At 38.9% G+C, this 21777-nt stretch overlaps 1 protein-coding gene and 1 pseudogene across 1 annotated transcript; one reads left to right on the top strand and one right to left on the bottom strand.

Moving 5' to 3' along the window:
• The first annotated feature begins 2298 nt into the window (after positions 1 to 2298).
• Positions 2299 to 3389, top strand: LOC130140309 (uncharacterized). The gene has a single exon (XM_056319394.1). The coding sequence runs from the start codon at positions 2356 to 2358 to the stop codon at positions 3163 to 3165; it is 810 nt and encodes a 269-aa protein (XP_056175369.1). The 5' UTR covers positions 2299 to 2355; the 3' UTR covers positions 3166 to 3389.
• A 7909-nt stretch (positions 3390 to 11298) lies between these two features.
• Positions 11299 to 21777, bottom strand: part of LOC115688722 (structural maintenance of chromosomes protein 4-like) — a 34524-nt pseudogene continuing 24045 nt past the window's right edge.

The following is a 21777-nucleotide window of genomic DNA, read 5'->3' as shown; positions in this document are numbered from 1 at the left end:
CTTCTTTCGAGATGCTGAAATCCCGTGGTGCAATGATTTAGACTAATACAGAACTTTCAGTTTTCTTTTCTGATATTTTCGCTGCTTTTTATTTCAATTGAGAATCCATTTTACCATCCAAGAACATATGTGATGCTCTATTTCCTGCATTGACATTTTAATAAGTTATAAATCATTAGTTACATAAGTTATGTAACTAAAATTCTGCTTACTCATATCTACAAATTATGGGTCATTGCAAATAATTAATTAACTTTTCATATCTAGGTGTGTGCAAAAATACCTGCAAAACCGGCAGAACCAATAGTTATTAAAGGTCGCGAGGAGATTCTAGGTTTCAGAAGTTTAGAACTATGAGTATGGGAAAATCTCGGAGTCCGGAATCATTTCTAAGGAATGTATATGCACGTAAGGAAGGAAGCTACATACTATGCTTCCTGGGTGTTTTGTTTTAAGTGCAATATCAAGGGAACCCCCTCCCTAGCAATAAATATTTCAAGGTAACCCTTGGCTTTTTCTCAATAAGAACAAATTAATTTATTATATCTCTCATTAAATTAGTCATCCATTCAAATCTGAGCATATACTATCATTATAGTTAATAACACCAAAGTAAATATTTTATATCTCATTAAATTAGTCATCAATGCAAAGTCTTTTCTGTCAAGCACTCGCTTTTAGTATTCGAAGTTAAACAATTTTTACTAAAGAAATTTGGAAAAATACCTAACATGCCGCTATCACCTAAAATGCAGAAGTTCATACTTCACTGGTACAGGCTACAGTATTATCACAACTAAGCACTATTTTTTTCGTTCTTTTTTGAACTTTTCCATAAGATTAAATATTCAAATCCGACCCAAATACTAGGGGTGTGCATGATCCGGGTGGGTAATTTCCACCATAGAACCAGGAACTGCCCACTAAGGATCAGTTCCTAAAAATTGGAACTGGGAATCGCTCATTGGTTCCATAGATCCACCCGGAAATCGGATCGCCGGTGCGGTCCGATTTCCGGGTAGATCGATGGAACCAATCCTACCAAGCTTCATATGTCCGCATTGTAATATTATAAGGAGGTGCACGTATGCAGAACTTTTGGATCGACATTGACAGGAACACTAAGGAAAAAACCAAAAAAATGATGTGTTCTGGTCTCATTTCTGCATGCACAAGCAGATAAAGAGGCCAAGCCATTTGTCATGTATCCCCCCGAGAGGTCCCATGTGCTGTTCCGGTGTTCCCATATTCTAACACACCATCTCACCTCTGATGTTTGGGCATCTCCAGACGGCCTCATTCCCTAGAAAAAATCCCAATTTTAGATCAACTCCCAAATTTAACCTGAACGTTTTTTATCTCAGAAAAAATCTCAAACTTTAAATTCAGTCCCAAATATGCCCCGAACTTTTTTTTGTCTCGGAAAAAATCCCAAACTTTAAATTCAGTCCCAAATTTGCCCCAAAAATTATTTTGTGCAAAAAAAACATTACCAATTTTCAATTTATTTTCAAAAATATACCCCATGATTCGATCCCAACTTAACGCAAGACTTCCAGCGTCGATAGCAAATCCACATCAACAAAGTAATGGGACTTTTTTATAGACATAGAAAAGTTTGGAGTAAAACCTAAAAATTAGGTTTTTTATTAATTAAAAAAGGTTTTTGGGGTAGATTTGTTATCGTCCCTAACTTTCATATCTTAGAATGGTTTTATTTTGGAAAATTTCAATAATTTTTATTAGATTGGATTTGTTATCGAAGTGGAAATGCGACATCGCCTATCGCCCTATTACTTTGCTGATGTGGATTTGTTATCGAAGTGGAAGTGCTGGCGTTAAGTCGAGACTGATCACGAGATATATTTTTGAAAATAAATTTTAGCCAATTTTTTTTTGAAAATAAATTGAAATTTGTTGATTTTTTTACACAAAATAAAATTCAAGGTAAATTTGGGACTGAACTTAAAGTTTGGGGTTTTTTCGAGACAAAAAGGTTTGGAGCAGATTTGGACTGACCTAAAGTTTGGGGTTTTTTCTGAGATAAAAAGTTGGAGATAAATTTAAAATTTGACCTAAAGTTGAAGGTTTTTTTAGTGAATTCACCCATCACCAATGAGGCCCCCAATCACGACAAAGTTCAGACCTCAAATTATATATGTATCTGTGTGTATGTAAAAAATAGTAAAATTAATTTTCATGAAACAAACAAATAAACAATATCCTTCATAGTCTCCTTCCCTTTTATAAGATCCCATCACCAAGCCCCACCCTCTTGTTCCAATCTCACCGTCTACATCAGTCTCTCTCTCTCTCTCTCTCTCCCCAAAACAGAGAGAAAGAAAAGGAAAGATTATGGTTTCCCAAGAAGACATTGACCCACCTCCCTCAGCCCCCAGGATCTCATTCTCTGCAGATTTTCTTGATGAAAACGACTTCATATCCATTCACCCAGATGGCCATTTCCCCGACCAAGAAACCCAAGCCAAAGAAACCCCAACAGTGGACCTTGGAAAGAAACCAAGAAATGGTGAGTTTGAGTTCTTGGCCGCCAGCATGAGCACCCACAAGATGATGACTGCGGATGAGCTCTTTTTCGAGGGAAAGCTGCTCCCTTTCTGGCAAATGCAGCAATCCGAGAGGCTCAAGAGAATCACCCTTAAGCCGAAATCCGGAGACAGTGAAGAAGCCAGAGATGGAGGTCGAGATCAAGAACGAGTTCAAGAAGAGGAAAAGATGAGGAACAGCAAGAACAGTAGTAACAGAGACCAAGATCAAGAACAGAACAGAGTGAGTTGGCTACTTGACGACGACCCATCGCCGAGGCCGCCCAAGTGCACTGTCCTTTGGAAGGAGCTCCTGAGGCTGAAGACCAAGAGGGCTTCGTCCTCCCTCTCGCCGTCGCCCTCTTCATCATCCACTTCGTCTTCCTCGAGCTCGCTCGGCGACGTGGCTTCCATGGACGAGAGGAAGGAGGCCAGAGACAGAGACAGGGAGAGCAATAGCAACTACGTCCAGAGGATAAGGAAAGGGTTGGAGAGGACGAGATCGAACAGCATTAGGATCAGGCCCATGGTAAACGTGCCCATTTGCACGCACGTGAAGAGCGCGAGCGGTGGTGGGTCGTTGCCTCCTCTGTTTCCGCTCAAGAAAGGAAGAGTTTGAGAGAGAGATGTGGAAGGTGAAGGTGGAAGATGAAGGGTTCGGATCAGGGAGAGATGTGAAGATTTTTGTCTATGTTTTCCTTTGTTTCTGTTTTGCTTTCTTTCGTTTTTATTTTCGGGTCTACTAATTTCGTTGTTACGGCGGATCTGCTGATTTAGAATGTGCATATGCTGACTTTGTAATTTGTTTTGTGGAATTAACCATGACTCATTACATTTGGCTTCTTCCAGTGTCGTGAAAAGCAGGAATCTGCACTACATTGTGGCCTCAAATCACATGTACATCTCTTTTTCCATTTAGCAGATGATTGTACCACTGTCGATCTTAATCTTGAAGTGATTAGTGGATTAAGTTTTCCTAGCAATGGAACAAACCATTAGACGCTGTAGGTGATCCACATGATGAACCAGCAAAAAATGGGAGTGGAGTTGAGTTTTTGGTTTCAAAGAGGGGAGATAATCCAAGAGGAAGTATTAATGAAACTCATATGGAAATATGTAATGGTCGGGTTGTACTCGGGCCTTCCCATTAGGTTAGTTTTGGGTGTATCTAATGAGGAAATGAATTTATTGACCTTCTAATTTTTTACAGCACTTTCTTTTTCAGATGTGCAGACAAGGGATATTTTAATCTGTTCAGTAAATATGTTTCTCCCTACATTATTTGTCTTCAGTGTACATTCAAAGAAGTGATGGAAGTTATGTCTTAGCTTGGTGAGAAGCAATGGTCATCCCTTCCAACTTCGTTTGAATTAGAAATACTGGGCGGACTGGGCACTCCAGGTTAGACATTTTTTTGTCACGATCTGTTTGCACTACACTTAATTGATTTTATGTGTTAGGATTGAGTTTTGTCGTGTTTGTGTCTTAAATAGGTCAACTCGTCTATATACAAAATAGTAATGTCTTGTACGCAGATTGACCCTTTCAGCCAATTTATGACATGTTTAGACATGCTCAATAGATAGATTAATATATTGAACATGTCAAGCGGTGAATGCGTAACTACGTGTAGACATCATTGTAGACATCATAATATACGTTTAAGGATATTTTCGCATATGTTTTGCAAAACGAAAAAATAACATTTCTACAAGTTTTTTTTGTAGAAGAGTTTTATGTCTTAAAGGTTTTATATATCGTGGCTTGTAACTCTCTTAATAATTGTGTCGTGTTTGGATTTCAAGCACATAACATGATTGATAAACATGGCGCGTTCTAATTAAATTGAACACAAGCAAAAATTTTGACACCAGCATGCTTATGATAGAAAACATGAATCGTCGACCCTATTTTAAATGGAATGTCCATTAAACCTAGAGATTAAATCGTGGTTCCTATTCTTATCATTCACATTCACAGAAAATCAATTCTGTAAAATTATAAATCTAATTATTAAATAACGACAATTCATATAAAATGAATCATATCTCGAAGAAGGAGATCATCATTAGAACAGAAAATATAAAGAAAGGCAAAGTTGCTGATTTTGATTATGATGGCTTGTTCATATTAAGTGAAAGTTTGGGTCTGTCAGAGTGTCATAAGCAAATAACTAGAGTTGAACAGGGCCTTCCTCCTAAAGCTAGTAATAGAGGCTTCCAACAAAGGTTCTTCCACTCATGATAACTTATCTACATTGCCACTTAATTTTGTGAATCCACAACCTGGCAATATGGTGTTTCCCCATGTGCATCTCTGTAGTAAGAGCTCACTCCAAATCAATATGTGCCTTAGGTTTTGAAGGATGTCCTACAAGCACCACCAAAACCACCTGATGATATTGGTGGGATGGGAGACATCAATTCTTCTGCTAATTCACCTTTGTTAGAGGTTCTACATTGCCATAAAGAGACAACTCACATGAAGCCTGATGAGGATGTTGATATGCCGAATTCTATGATGCTAGACGGCTCCATCTAGCTGCTGTACCCTTCTCTTTTTCGAACATTTCATTTTTGCAGTTGTTAAGTGGAATTGCCGAGATATGGGGAGTGAAAAGTTTTTAGCCACAGCTAAGAACTTGATTCATTTGCGTAGAGTTCAAGTGCTTATTATTATTAAGTCGAGAGTAAGTAGAATTCAAGCTGTAGAAATAATTAGGAAGTTTCACTTTCCTGATCATACTCGGGCTGAGGCACAAGGTTTTTCGGGAGGAATAAGGTCATTATGGCGTGATGCTTTCTTTTCTATAAAAGTAGTCCAAATTGATTCTCAATTTATTCACATTCGAATAAAAGAGAGGGGTAACAGAATTCCGTGGTTGACTGCTGTCAATGGCAAACCAGATGAATTAGCTAAAGCATAATTGAGAGGTCAACTTGTACAAGTAGCTGCTATAATAACAGGACCTTGGATGGTCACACGTGATTTTAACGACATTGCGTTTCCAAACAAAAAGAATGGGGGTGCATCAGTCAATGCTGCGAAATGTCTGGGTTTAAAGAGTAGATCGACAAATTATCGTCTCATTGATCTTGGTAGGGTGGGAATGAAATTTACAAGGCATGGGCAGAAGTGGAATGGATATAATCGGGTATTTAAGTGCCTTGACAGAGTATTATGTAATCTTTCTTGATGTTTATTGTTTGTTGATGCGACAATTCGAGCACTTCCAAGAATTAAATATAATCATCAATCTCTCTGGATTTTTCTAGCAGTGAGAGCACTCCCAAGGTAAATTGGCCTTTTCGTTTTGAAGCAGCTTGGCTAACTCATTCTTTTTTAAATGGTTTTGCTCAACTAAATTGAAATTATGAGTTATCGATTCATGTTATTCCGGCCCAACTTCAAAACAACTTCAAGGAATGGAATCAGAATGTCTTTGGGAAAAGTGTCAGAAAAGTCTTAAACTTTTTGCATAGGTGATAATTGAGTCATAAATCTATTTTTGGTGCCAATTGAGTCATAAACTTTTTACATGCCAATTGAGTCATAAACTTTTTTTTTGTACCAATTGAGTCATAAACCTTTTGTTATTGTGCCAATTCAGTCCTTCCAGCAAATCTTGGCTAGATTTTGATGACGTGGACGCCGGCCGGCGGCCAGTCACCGGCGCTGACGTGGAAAACTTTTAATAATATTTTAATATTTTTTGAATTTTTATTTATTTATTTTCTTTTTCTTTTTCTTTCTTCCTCCCCTCCCTCCTTCCTCCAACCAGTCGCCGGTCTAGCGACCGGCCAGAGGCCGGTGAGGTCCTTGTTGGCCACGGGCGAGGCTTGCCCTCGTTGGATGGCCGCAAGGGCGGCCTCGCTCTGGGCTGGTGAGGTCAAGCCTCGCCCAGCCATGGCGAAGCTCACCTTCGCCCTCGCCTTCGTCGTCGCTAGCGAGGGCGAGCCTCACCCGTGGCCAGCATGGCTTGCTAGAGGCCGGCGACCGATTGGAGGAAGGAGGGAGGGGAGGAAGGAAAGAAAAAGAAAAGGAAAATAAATAAATAAATAAAATTCAAAAAATTTAAAGTATTGTTAAAAGTTGTCCACGTCAACGCCGGTGACCGGCCACTGGCCGGCTGGCGTCCACGTCAGCAAAATCAGGCCAAAATTAGCCGAAAGGACTGAATTGGCACAAAGACAAAAGGTTTATAGTTCAATTGGCACAAAAAAAAAAGATTTATGACTCAATTGGCACCAATGCAAAAGGTTTAGGACTTTTCTGACACTTTTCCCGAATGTCTTTAGAAACATTTTCAGAAGAAAAAATGATTTGTTGGCTAGATTGGGAGGCATCCAAAAATCATTTGAGAAATGTACAAATCCTTCTTTGTTAAAGCTTGAAGTGAAGTTACAAAAAAGAGTTTGTTGATATCTTAGTTCAGGAAAATATCTATTGGTATAAAGTATCTTCATGCTACCAATATGGTTGCAGTTCGGGGATAAAAATACAAAGTTATTTCATGCTACCATAATCATTCCTTGTGGAAAGAATAACATTGATGCTACGAAGAATACCAATGGAGAATGGGTGTCTTACCGAGAGGAATTGAAAGGCATTGTGGTAGATTTCTACAAGAATTTTTTCACTGGGGATGACTTAGTCCCAACCGTGGTTCTGCAGTTTAACAGTTTTCGAGTCTTGAGTTCTTCATAAGCTTCAAATCTAGCTAAGCTAGTTGAGAAAGTAGAAGTACACGGAGCACTATATGATATAGGACCTTACAAAGCACCCGGGCCGGATGGCTCCCAAGTAATTTCTTTCAACATCAATGGAATTTGGTTGGTACTTTGGTTGTTAAAGTTATTGTTGAGGCTTGTAGTTGGGCTGAGATTAATATAACTATCTTAATACTGATCTCAGAAGTGCAACAACTAGAGACAATCAGCAATTTTGGTCTAAAAAGTCTATGTAATGTCGCTTACAAAATTCTTGCCAAAGTGCTTGTTAATAGACTAAAGGAAGTGCTTTCACAACTCGTGTCGTCTAATCAAACCAGCTTTATTCCTGGTAGACACAGTTAGGACAATGTTATTACTGCACAAGACATAGTTCACTGGATGAGCAAACTCCAAGGGAAATGAGGATATATAATCCTCAAAATTGACCTTGAGAAGGTGTATGATTGACTTAAGCAGTCCTTCACTAAGGACACTCTTCGCATGTTAGCTGTTTCGGGGTTTATGGTTCAGCTCATTATGTATTGCATCACATCATCGTTTTTGCAAGTTTTGCGGAATGGCAAGACCACGGAGGAATTCTTTCCAAGCAGGGAAATACGTTAAGGAGACCGCCTCTTACCATAGGTCTTTCTTTTATGCATGGAATGATCTCACCTCATTAATGATGCAATGAATTCAATACGATGGAAACCTTTTTGTTTACGAAGGAGGGGAACACGAACTTCTCATCTGATATGCATGGAGATCTACTGTTAATGTCAGAGGCTTAGAGAGATCAAATGGCTGTCATCATGGAATGTTTAGGTGATTTTTGTAACAGAATAGGGCAAGTTGTGAGCAAGGCTAAAACTAAAATTTTATGTTCAAAGATTACTTCTCAGGGGTTGAAATGAAACTTGAGTGAAATTTCTAGTTTTGATTTATGTTCGGAGCTAGGCAAATATTTGGGAGTGCCTTTGATTAGTGGAAGAACTTCTTCGAGGCATTTTCAATCGATATTATAGAGGACTAATAATAGACTAAGCGGATGGAAATCTAAAAGCTTGTTAATGGTAGTTGGAATATCTTTAGCTCAGTCTACAGTTATGTCTATCCCTATCAATCATATGTAGTGCACTAAAGTTCCAGTTCAAGTTTGTCGAGTGATTGAAAAGAATTGTTGTGCTTTCATATAGGGAGATTCAAGTGCCGAACGTCAAATACACCTCCTAAATTGGGAGTCAATCTGCAGGCCTAAGAATCATGGTGGTCCTGGTCTTAGATTTCTTGAATTTTACTAATTAAGGATTCATTATGAAGTAAGCATGGGGCCTCGAGACTCAACCCAATAATATCTGGGAACAAATTCTGATTCCCGAATATTGTTCACATTTTGCATAGAGGACCAATATTCATGCTAAACTGGGTGACTCAATCTTATGGAATGCGATTGTGAATTCATGGTTGGCCTTATAGGAAGGAACTTTGTGGAGTTTGGGTAATGGCAAATCGGGTTTTGGACAAAAAGATGGATTCCAGGTGTGGAGCCGCTTTCTAACATCATTAATACTCAACTATCTGCTTTCGAGATGGACAGAAAGGTTTGCGATTGCAAAAAACACGCATACTGAAATGACGAGGGGCATTTTGTTTCCTTATCCTGAACAGTATAGGTAAACAATTGTTTAACCCCTCTGAGCTTAAATATTGGAAGACTTTCCTTCAAATTAATCCTATTAATAATCACCCCACACCGAGGCAGAATTGGGGAGACATTACAAGGTGAGAAAATTGAAAGGGACCTTTTTTTTTTTTTTTGATAACCGAGGTGTCCGCGCGGCCGGCGAGCTAGGGCTCAAACCAACTGTGATGCCCGACTAGTCCTCGAGGGGGCTAGCGCAGCATCCCACCGCCACGACCCCCCACTTAAATCACCGATGGGTGAGTTTGAACCCAGGACCTCTCGTGAAAGGAACTGAGCGCAAACCAACGCGGCCACCGATGGGTGGGTTGAAAGGGACCTTTTTGCCCTCCCTTAAATCAATTTTCAAGTGTCTTTGTTACGGATGGTCTCAAACAAGAATTTAAGTATCCTAAAGTGATGAAGAGCATTTCATTTCACTGTCCGACACTTTTATCCCTTACATAGCCCATTTGAGCTTGTGAAGTCGTTTCTAAACCTAATTGGTAATCATATCTCACACTAGGGTAAAGCAGATGAGTTGCCACAACGAGGCAGCATGAACCGGATCTTCAATTGAAGATGAAGAGCCCGAGAGTAAAAAAATGCTAAGTTGTTCAAAAGCTGATGGAACTGCAAAAGCCAGAGTCTGGCTAATCCATGAATGTATTGAAAAGAAAGCAAAACGAAAAGAGACGAAAGAAAAATGTTGATGTTGTTGTGAAGCCCAATTGATGGGATGTAAAGCCGAAGTATCAAGGCCAAAGGCCCAAGTTTGCCAAAGTGGTCCCTAGTAAGAGAGCAAGGCTCTCACAATTCTCAAGCGATCCATAAATCGGAAATCGGTGTTAGACTCTCGTGGCCGACGAAGCATCTACATAAAAAGACAACTCCTAGTGAAGGAAGCAGATTTGTAATAATGTCGAGATGATTACTAGTTTCAATACTCCTTCGATGAAAACTCTTTAAGCCTAACAATTCCTTTCGTTTCTCAAGCACTTAACCGAACCTAAGTTACGTACCTTATAAAGTCTCCTCAAATTATGTCACTTAAAGTAACGTCGAAGTTTCAAATGTTAAAAGTTTCGCTCGAGTAAGTATAGGCAACATTGTTTCCATCTCATTTGCAAGTTCTTGACTTGTAACCCAGAAGAAGATGACATATAATTGAAGAACGTTTCATTCTAAGCCACAAAATTGAATTATCCCTTTTGCTAAGCTGCTAATCAAGCCTACATTATAGTACCGGTAGAAGACCCCTCAGATTGGTAAAGTTGTATCGTTTGCAGGAAAATTCAGGCCCTTATCGATATGCTGACGATGGTAGGATCAAGTGATTATTCCTTTCTCCTACATCAATGGACGGAACAAATCAGGCTTCTAGATGAGAGTGAATGAAAAATACTTCCATAGTGAAAGTCTCCCATTCCGTATTTTGAGCGAATCCACATCATTAATAAAGATCGTCCTGATGATGAATTCTTCCCGTGAATATTTAATGATGCAGACACGACAAAATAGCCATACGTAACCCTCAACTATTGACGAAAACGATTGTTTCAGAACATGCAATAGATTTTGACGGTTTATCTCTTGGAATATACATATGTTTGCTCTAACCATGTTTGATATAAAGCAATACTTTAAAACCAGAGTCATTTCCAGGGTCGGACTTGAGATCTAAGTCCATAATTACTGAGCTACCTCGAAAATCTACTGATTATTCAGGCTATTAAAATGAGGAACCCGCATGCATCATTCGAGGGCGGTTCAACTTTCGCATAATTGTACAACAATACATGGGTGGTTCAAAATCATCCGAGCACTCAACATGGTTTAAATCATTGGTTTTATACAAACAAAATAATCCTACTAGCATACTCTTACTTAGACATAGAGGCAGGATAGAATAAGGGCTCTTGAGAATACATCATGGCATTGTGTTTAAATGTTCTTGTCCACTTCCTCGTTCCTTGGATTGGGTTCATATATTCAGTAATGAGCTGATGCGAAGATTTCGTAGGAATTATGATTCAGGAAAACACAATCCTTGTCAACAGCAATGCATATTACAGCTTGAAGTTACTTGACAACTATGACAGTTGAGAGAGAGAGAGAGAGAGAGAGAGAGAGAGAGAGAGAGAGAGAGAGAGAGAGTCTGTGTGCGCATGTCGAAAGATTCAGAACCTCAGCCCTTACATTATAGAAAACCATTCACGTACTATGCATAAGTCAGCAAGCAAATTCATTAAATTACAGGCCAGAGGATGGCAAGCTATGCAAGATGGCAGACACTCTATTGAAACAAGAAGTTACGGAAGAGAGCATCATGCTTACTCAGGATATCTTAACTGACTAATCAGGCAGTATCGGCACACACCACGAAACTCTTCGGATTGATTGTAATGCTCCTACTGCAGTCGTCAGTTTTGTATATTCCAACAAGTCAATCCGCAAGCTCAAACATGCTGTTTCTGAGGCTGCACATAGCATAGATAAAACATGAATATGGGGATTTTGGGGAACATTGTCATCTAAAATATATTTAGACTATCTGCTACCCATTGTACCTTATAATAATGAATTGGGCATCCTTTGTCTGATCTTTCACACAGTGTCCCACAAGAGAAACATTTTTGAAGTCTGTGAAATTATAACGCAGACAACTAAGGTTGGAACAGGGGCAAAATAAACAGCATGCGAAAAGAAACGAACTCTGGAATGTGCACTGAGTACCTAGAGCAGCATTGATTTCGTCCATCACATATAGCGGAGTGGAATTGTAGTGATGAAGGGCAAATACAAGAGCTAATGAGCTGAGAGTCTGAAGATTCATAAGGGCAATTGTCATACCGACACATAAAGCTTCACAAAATAAGTGGGGCAGAGCAAGTATGTTTTCAAGTTACCTTTTCCCCGCCAGATAAGTTAGCGATGTTCCTCCAGCTTTTATTTGGTGGCCTGACACTGAAGACCACACCTTCAGAAAAGGGATCCAAAGAGTCGACCAATTCAAGTTCTGCATCACCTCCTAGTGTGATCATCTGTTTTCTAAAAGATAAGGATCAGGAGGAAAAGTACCACAGGTGCTCAGCACCTGATATAGTTTGGAAGCTAGTTTTCCACAAGTGCACAAAAAATTGAGCCCAGTAACTGAAAGGTCAAGGTAATTTTAAGATGAACTAGACAAGGCAGGAGATGTGGCAGCATTATCATCAATAACAGTTAGTGCTAAGCATGCATCAAGAAGTTTATTAATATGGAAAGATCGAATCAACTATTAATGAGAAACTAAGAGGTCGAGATATGTTGTCATGAACCTACGCAGACATGTGCAGGCATGCGAGATGTATAGATATACAATTACTCATATAGGGGAGAGAAATTAAAACCTGATACGTCTCTTTTAATTTCAGAGATACATTATCGAATCCTGCCATGAACTCATCCAGCCTAATGTGAAAATACCGGTTAGAACTATTTCAATCTCAAGATGCAAGATGAAAAATAATTATTCTTACCTCTTCTTTCTCCACCCATCATACTGTTTCTTTATGTCATCTCGTTGTTGAGTGATATGATTAAGATCATCAACACGTTGACCATATAATGCAACTTTCTTCCTGTACCTGTACATACAAAAAAATTACTCTAGAAACTCTTCTCATGCATCTCAATGTGCACAGGATATTGAGAGCAAGGAGACAAAGTTCCTACTCTAAGAATGAATCAAGATTAGGACTCATTTCCTTGAGTTGCGCTTCTAGTAATGCTACCATCTCAAGTGCCCTCCTCAAGTCACAAGTCTCGGTCAGAGACTTATCAGTCAATGTAGCTTGAAGCTTTGCAGGATCTACTGAATCTTTGTGAATCCTACAAAATACAGAGTAGGATTTGAAAAACTATGCAGCGCTCTGCCACCATAGGATTTATTTTTCTGTAAAACAACATACTGTCCCATATGTTTTGTAAGTGCAACTTGCAGATCGTCATGTCTTTTCTGGTAACTTTTTGCCTCCAATTCCAATTCATTGAATGTCTTCTTCATGCCTTGTAATTTGGAATCAGCATCAATCTGCAGTACTAAGAAACCCCAATCATATGGCCCTCTTTAGTGGATGGTAGGAGCAGGAGCGGAAAAGGTTTTGCCAGAAGGTACCTCTGATTCCCGCAATTCATCCACAGACCTCTTCACTTTCCCATATTCAGATTTTGCTTTCTCCAAGACTTCTCTATGCTCATCTATAAGCTAAAAGCAAGCACCCAAAGTTATGTCATATCAACATTAACCAGCAGACGCATGTCATTTTGTCTAGACACCACAAGGATACCCTATGGCATACGCACAGAAAAAACAGAGACACAATAATACCTGCTGAACTTTGAATGCTTTCTGTTCTATTTCTCGGAAAGCAGAGTGCTTCTCCTCAACAAGTCTCTCTTTCTCCTTTGTTGCCTCCTCAAGCTCTTTCGTTAATTTTTTTATCATTTCCTGCCCAGTATCTATCTGGAATTTGTGGCGGTTGATCTCTGTCTCGTGTTGATCAATATCCTGATAGTGGAAAGATAAATATATAGACTTTCGACAACATAATTCAATATAGAAAAGAAGCGAGTTCTTACAGACTGAATCTTAGAGACCCTGGACTTCTGCGCTCTCATCTTTTCCGTTCCAGCATCAATTTTCTTCATCAGCTCCAACGCCTGAAAACAGAAGTCATCACCACGAGGAGTAAGCAGAAGACAAATCCAGTTTGAAGTACCACAGGCTATATTCTCTACTTCACCTGCTGTGCCATATTTATACACAGATCGGAGACAACAGGCGACGTTTAGTTGCACAACAATAAGAGCAGCAAAACTTATTAGAAGAACATCATTAAAAACACCCACCATATCCTTCAGTTTTTTGTACCCGAACATAATCCTACCAATCTCCTTTTCTTCATCGTGAGTAATTTTCTTAACCTCCTCAAGCCTATCGAGTTCATCCTTCCTTGGCTTTGATGCTGCCTCCAAAGAAACAAGTCGATTTTCAAGGTAGCTATGCTGGGAATGCAAACTGTCTACCTGTAAAGCAAGATCTTTGTCCGTCAGTGTCAGTACATATGACAATAACAACATGACTGAAACTAATAAGTACCTGCTTGTGGCACTTAGGCTATTCCATCTCGAGATTTGCAAGTGCTATTTCAAAGGACTGGTAACGCCTCACTGCATCACCTATTTGTTGTCGCAGATTGCTTAATTTATCAGACAAGGTTAAAAGCTCGTTCTCTGCATTTCCAATGGCTTCCGCAGACACTGTGGAGCTTCGAATGCATGTACCCATCTTACCACCACGTGGTTTACTTCCCCCTCCACTCATGGTTCCAGATTTTTCAATAAGTTCTCCATCTAGTGTTACGACACGTCTAAATTTTCTACTTCCACCGTAGGCAATTCCTGTTGCCTGAAAGTTGTACATAAGTGTGATCACAACACAGGCCAAAAGGACTAAGTCATCTTTCTGACGAATACAAGCCTTGCTGTACGGAAGTTCGATTATTTCAATCTTGTGGCACTAACTTACGGGACCTTTACATGTTCTAATTTAAACATGGGACAAAGCCAAAAAAAGAAATATTTAAACACGTCCTCATCTGCGGATGTGTATGGGTGTGCATAAAAACTAAATCTAAGATACATGAGATATCACAACTTCATCATTACCTGATTGATATTCTCTGCTACAACAGTATTTCCAAGCATGGCATAAAAAGCAAGCTTCACTCTCTCATCTTGGACTTTGATTAGGTCAAATAGACGTGGAACTCCTTCTCGAGTGCTTACCTTCTTCAATTTGTGGAGAAGACTAACTTGCATCTCCTTCATTAAGGAAATACAAGAGTTAAACAAACAAAACAATTTCATAAAGCACGAGAAATTACCCAACTATCAACACTTTCCTTCCCAATTCTGCAGTCCTACCAGCACAATTGAGGCCGAAGAAAAAATAGTTAAAGAAGAGTGATGTGTTTGCATTCAAGGTGATGAATATAAATTGAAGAAAGAAAACTGGGGGTCAATAATCAATCTTAGGTCAGAGAACTTGTGCATTGCAAATCTAGCAACATCAGCTGGTTCAACCGGCACACAATAAAAACAATTGCCTAAAAGTAGCATCTGAGCAATGAGGGTTAATAAGCAATTTGTACCAATATCATGAAAGTTGCAATGCCTAGCCCCTCTTTCCGTAGTAACTCAACACATGCTTGTGCTGCGCTCGTTGTTTCCACCACTGTATAGTGAAGTCCCGGACATGCCGTTGATAGAGCAATATTGTACTTTGCTGCAAGGTGTAAAGTTAGTCAAGCATGTGAGCTGTTAAAGATTATTTAGTTTTTCGGGAGCAAAAAAAAAAGAGTCAAAATCATTAGATGCATATTCACAAATTTTGGATCACATGGATATGGGCTCGCGTCTGACTTGGTCATGAGATTAGTAGGATATTTCATGAACATGGGATTGGCCTACTTAAAGTGGGCTTCCTCGACATTAAAAGGAGGAACAAAAATCTGAATACTTGAGCACTGTCAAATTCTGAAGTATGAGTAGAAAAATAAAGAGGACAATAAACGACAGTGCAATTTCTGCACTTTTATAAACTACAGCGAAGCCCCCTGTCAAACTTCCACAGTGAAACTAGAACGAAGTCAAATCTAAGTAAAACAACAAACAACACTAACCATCAATAGCTCCAAAGTCACCCATTCGCCCATATACTCCCTCTATCTGATTTGACTGCTTGGCACGCAAAATTGCCTTCAAAACTGATCCTTGACTCTTCTCAGAATCCATAACAAGCTTAAGTTGAGTAGCCTTTTCTCTTGCGGCTTGTTCAAGCGGTATTAGTTTTTCTTGTTCTCTAATGCATTTCTACAGGTAATTTAAAAGTTTGAGCAGGAGGTGAAAGCGAACAAAAGAAATGCAATGTAAACATGATACAAACTTGCTCCAATCTTTGAGCTTCTGAGACCTCCAGCCTTTTCTTCTGGATATCCTCTTGGATATTCGCAATGTTTTCCATTCTTTTTTCAATCTTTCCCTTGATGTCATCCATCTGCTTTTGAGCATCTTCAAAAGCAGAACGACCAGCTTTATACTGTAAGAAGTAAATACATAAATGAGCCAAAGATTTACATACCCAAACTTTCTTGACCTCTTCTTTGATTGCTCAAAGCATAATAATCCATAGAACAAGACATCATGGTGAGCTGGGAACTTTCTCAAACGTCATCTCTAATCCCCCTCTTGTAAGTTAAAACGAAGTTTCTCCACAATGAAAAATGATATATCTCTTTGACTAACCTACATGTATCTCCTAGGAGTGCAGGGGCTTAAGCCCCAACACAGAGGTAGATATTTCGACCAACAATGCTATTAATACTATTAAATTGTAAGTGGATAGCACATCGCCTTCTCATTAAGAAGCTTGCTCTCATTACATGCGACTTCAAGTTTTTCTTTATGTTCAACCAGTTGTTCTTCCCAAGGTTTTGAATCAGCACGAACTTTTGCAAGCTCAGAATGACATTCATTTTCCGCTGCTTGTCAAAATCATCAGAAGGGAAAGAAGCGTTTAAGAAAGCTCATCAGCTTAGAGCATGAAACTCCAAGAGAAATACGATTGCAAGAAGGGATTCTATCATCATCAATAAAGTACTGCATCTTACCCATAACAAAATAAGAAATGGAGCATGTCCATCCAAGCAATGTTGGGGAGGGGTTTTATGTTTCTTAACCAATTAGACCACATTATGAATAAATTGGATGAAACCAACTTACTTTTAATGAGATCCAAGCTTAACTAGAGACTGCTGATTGTCTCTCTCACATGAATTTGAACCAACAAAAGTCTAAGTCATAAACAATGATCCTTAATCTGTCATCAAATCAGAAAGCTCATAAGCAAGAAGCTACAAGCTTTCCTAAGTTCAAATAAATTATTTTTAGACTGATTATCATCCTTGAGTAACTTGACGCAGCAAAAGAATTTACAAATATGCTCATAGCTCAGTAGAGTGTTGGAGATTGAACCAGAAAACCATCCCATATACAAGATTCAAACTAATAAAAAGTGAAAAAATACCTCGAGAGTTCTCTTCGATTTTCTCCAGAGCTGATTCTTCATCTGACAATAGTTTTTCCAGTTTTGGAATATTGTCCTCAAGTTCTGGAATTGTCTTTGCTAAATCCTCACACTCCTTTGTTAAATCTTCGATTTTCAATGCATCCTAGAGGAAGGAACTGGTGAAATGCAAATTCAAGCTTAATGTATGTAAACTATCTGCTCCCTACCTTTTCAAGTTTCTCCTCAACTTTCTTGATGTGCTTCAAATCTTCCCGATATCCGACATTTTGCCTTTCAAACTCCTTGAATTCATCCTTACAGACTAGTAAATTGTTATCTAATTCCTGATCATACATAGAACAATCCCAATTACAAATATTCAGAGTAGCGGAATGGGAAAAAAATATTTCAGCAGTAATCATAACATTGCAAAGAGTATGCACACATCCTTCCTCATATAGAGGGAAAAACGGCTGATATGTGGTGGCTGGAGCTACTTCAACTTGTTAGTCAGACCCAAGCAGAGCATACCTCTTTTCTGTTCAGATACTTCTGGTGCACATCCTCGAGCTCCTTCAGTGTTTTGTTACTTTCTCCAATTTTCTGCCTAGAATAAACATCCCAAGACCCAATACAAAAGTGTGAACTTTGGATACTAACACAGACATAATGAAGCAAACAGATACACCTTTGTGTATTCAAATTTTCTTCTAGGCTGGAGAGGTTTGCTTGCATTTCAATCATTTTGGTGTTGCTGTCTTCATAAGCCAATTTTGTGGCTTTCTCTTGCCATTTCATTAGAGAGAACTCCCTCAGCATGTAAGATTCTGCTTCGTTCTTCAAGTCCTATTGCAAAGACAATAACATAATGCAGCACCATCTCACGACTACAAAACCCACGATTTGGATGTCCAAAATATATTGTCATACCTCCAGGCTATCTCTTTCTTTCTCAGCCAGCTTCACCATTTGCACTACACCAGATCTCTTCTCATTCAGCGACTCCAGCCTGCAATGTTGGTCATTGTGTGTGTCATTGTCAGTCTAAACGTTACTCATTGTGCAATCTAGATGCGATGGGAAACAGATGAGTGACCCAACATATCCAGCAAATAAAGGATAGAGGCATAAGTCAGGTAACGGTGGCACATCCAATGTATTCCACTGTATACAAATGGAAACCTGCACCATCCTGAATGTGCAACTTCAGATGTTATAGGCACCGACTCTTGCTATACCTCTGCACAAAGCCACATATTATAGTCTATTTTCCCATCTTTGAAGATACTACTTTCCTATCAAATATAAGGCAAGCACATTCACACCTATGAACAAAAGCACAACTAGAAAAACACACCGTATGGAAAACCGTAAAATGTAAGATCATTAGACTGCTCTTTATCTTATGTTGTCATTCAAGTTCCGAGATGAAGTACTCACTCTTTGACTAATTCATCTAATTTCTCGATGTATTTGTTGGTTCCAATAATGTCTTCAAGATACTCAAGAAAACCTTCATCATGGGGTCCTTGGGCCTTCGGCTTCATTAAGGAAATCTGCTCGACTTCACCCTGATCACAGCAACTCTGAAGTCAGTTCCGTTTTGCATTAAGCTCAACCGCAAGATTTTGAGACGGGATTGACCTGAAGAATCAAGAAACGGTTGTTGTCCAAGTCCACTCCTTTCCCTCTTGTTGGAAACAGATTCCTAAACATAATACAAAAATTGCGGAAAAACGTGCCCATTCTATACTTGAATCACTGATCGTTCGAAGTATATCACGTAAACGAACATACCTCTTTGCCACAGATTAAATGCACTTATCACAGCCTCGAGAGAGAGAACAATCCTTGAATTGTTGAACAAAGCCCCTTCTTCTTTGTCCTTTAGTGAGAATGAGTTTTCTGATAATGAAAATGTAACCCACACACACTCTTACGTGTGTTCTCACTTTTGTTTCTAGACAATAACTGCCAAGTGCAGTTATTTTCTTTCATGGGCTGGGTTAGCCCATCATGGGCGGCCCATCTTCACAAAGAAAATCCATCATCTCCCACTCGCACATGGTGGGCTAAACATTAACTCTCTCTTCTTTGCAATATTCATACTAGCAAATAATCCGTGCGACCAGCATACTTCGAGAGCTCGTTGCGATGCATCTGTTAGGAATACATAGCAGCTCAAAATTGGGTACAACGTTTTCCGAGTAGATATAGTATGTAGTCCCCTAGATCAATCAGTCACATTTATATCCCCTTTGATCTCTTTTAGTATCTCGTATATTGTATTCACAACTATGATTTACTTAAAATCATAATTGGTCGACCTGTGAATACAAACATAGAATGTGACATCATAAATAAATTGATCTTCCTCTTTTCTTAAACCTCTCTATTTCAGTCCAGCACGCTTTTCTAGAAATGCCCCATTAGATCGAATCATTCATGACCATTGGCAACACCCTAAGATAGCGAACACTAAATAAAAACTTTGAGAATAAGTCAGAGTCGTGAGGGTACTAAATGAGGAACTCTGTATCCTCAAGAGTCTCACACGGCATAAAGTTGAGATCAAGAACTTTTGCCACTCTTATCGGTCGTCTCATGCATACGTAGTATGAAATACGTATTACAGTATTAACTCCTTTCCCATGGAGCGTATGTCTTTACATTCAATACCATACAGATGATAGTTCAGACATACTCAATATCTAAACTTGAGTTCACGTATCTACTCTCCTAAAGAATCCATTAGAACTCACATCTGGCATTAAAGACAGATAAAGTAAAATATGTGGGCTATTTTACTTTCGGACATAGTAAATATTGTGTCCTCATCTTAATATTCAGTTAAGGCAACACTTGTAATTTAAGCTTGAGCTCTCAATTATCACCCAGATAATAAGCTTAAAAAAAAATTATCTCATCTCTATTTATCGCACAGTAAATAGAGGCGATTACCCGTGTAAGTGGGCTAATCTCATCTGTCAGACATACTTTCTCGATATAATGCACTAAGCATTGAGATGCATAAATATTAAATAAATTCATAGGCATTAATAATGAGAGAGCAACTTCATTAAATATGAACACTCAGGGAAAAATACAATATTCAGTACATCACTTTCTACGCAGTCTCAGAGATTTTACATGACCATAGAAAACATCTCTTGGAATTGGCTTCGTCATAGGATCTGCTATCATTCTATGCGTAGATATGTACTACAAGTTCACATCTTTTCGTGCAACCATATCCTTGACAAAGTTATACTTTGTATCTATATGTTTGGTCTTGCCATGATATTTCGGATCCTTGGTGTATGCTATCGCTGCTTGACTATCACTATTGACTAACAATGAGTTTTCAGCATTCTTAGCAACACCTAAATGATCCAAAAATCTCTTAAGCCAAACACCTTCTTGTACTGCTCCTGACAACGCCACGAACTCAGCTTCCATCGTGGACAATGCTATACATGTTTGTTTCTTACTGCTCCAAGATATGGCGCCATTATTCAGTAAGTAAACAAAACCAGAGGTAGATTTCCTTTCATCTAAATCTCCTCCCCAATCAGCATCTGAGTAGCCTTCAAGTCGCAGATCCTTGCCTTGATAACTCAGTGAATAATTAGCAGTACCCTTTAGATACCTCATGATTCTTTTTACGGCTTTCCAATGTGCTTGACCTGGATTGGATTGGTACCTACTTACCATCCCAACTGCAAAACATATGTCAGGTCTTGTACACATCATAGCGTACATTAAACTTCCAATAGCACTAGCATAAGGAACACGTTTCATTTGTTCCTTCTCTTGTGGAGTCTTAGGACACAACCTATGGCTCAATCCTTCACCTTTTGCAATAGGAGTATCCATGGGTTTACAGTCTTGCATACAAAATCGTTCAAGAACTTTATTTATATAAGTCTCTTGCGAAAGAGACAATAATCTCTTGGAACGATCTCTTGAAATTTTAACTCCAAGAATATATGCAGCCTCACCCATATCTTTCATCTCAAAATTGGACGATAACCAACTCTTAATAGTATTAACCAACTCCATATTGCTTCCGGCAATCAGTATATCATCAACATACAATGATAAAATCACAAATTGATCTTTGGATCTTTTGATATACACACAATGATCTTCATCAATCATTGTAAAATCAAACGCCACTATGGCATTATGAAAACGATCTTAGAAGTCGAAGACTGCTTAAGGCCATATATCGATCTTAGAAGTCGACATACTTTTTGTTCTTGGCCTTTCACAATGAAGCCTACTGGCTGCTCCATGTAAATTTCTTCTTCTAATTCTCCATTTAGAAAAGCGGTCTTTACATCCATTTGATGTAATTCAAGATCCATGCTTGTCACTATTGCCAGAATAAGGCGAATTGAGGTAAATCTCACTACAGGAGAGAAAGTTTCTTCATAATCAATTCCTTCCTGTTGATTATACCCTTTCGCCACTAGGCGAGCCTTATATCTTTCTATTGAGCCATCGGATTTGCGTTTTATTTTGAGAACCCATTTATTCCCAATAGCTTTGCGTCCTTCTGGAAGATCAACCAGTTCCCAAACACGGTTTGACTTCATTGACTCCATTTCTTCTTTCATTGCAATCATCCATTTTTCTTTGTTAGGGCAATTTAGAGCCTCATTTACATTCCTTGGCTCGTCTTCATTTTGTAGAGCGATCATGAAAGTTTCCCCTTCAATT

The sequence above is a fragment of the Syzygium oleosum genome, unplaced genomic scaffold (genome assembly GCF_021117445.2).
Source record: "Syzygium oleosum isolate NSW1041296 unplaced genomic scaffold, Sole_v2.1 Sole_v2.17, whole genome shotgun sequence".
Taxonomy (NCBI): domain Eukaryota; kingdom Viridiplantae; phylum Streptophyta; class Magnoliopsida; order Myrtales; family Myrtaceae; genus Syzygium; species Syzygium oleosum.
Note: the sequence above shows the minus strand (reverse complement) of the source record. Positions and strands in the feature narration are given on the sequence as shown.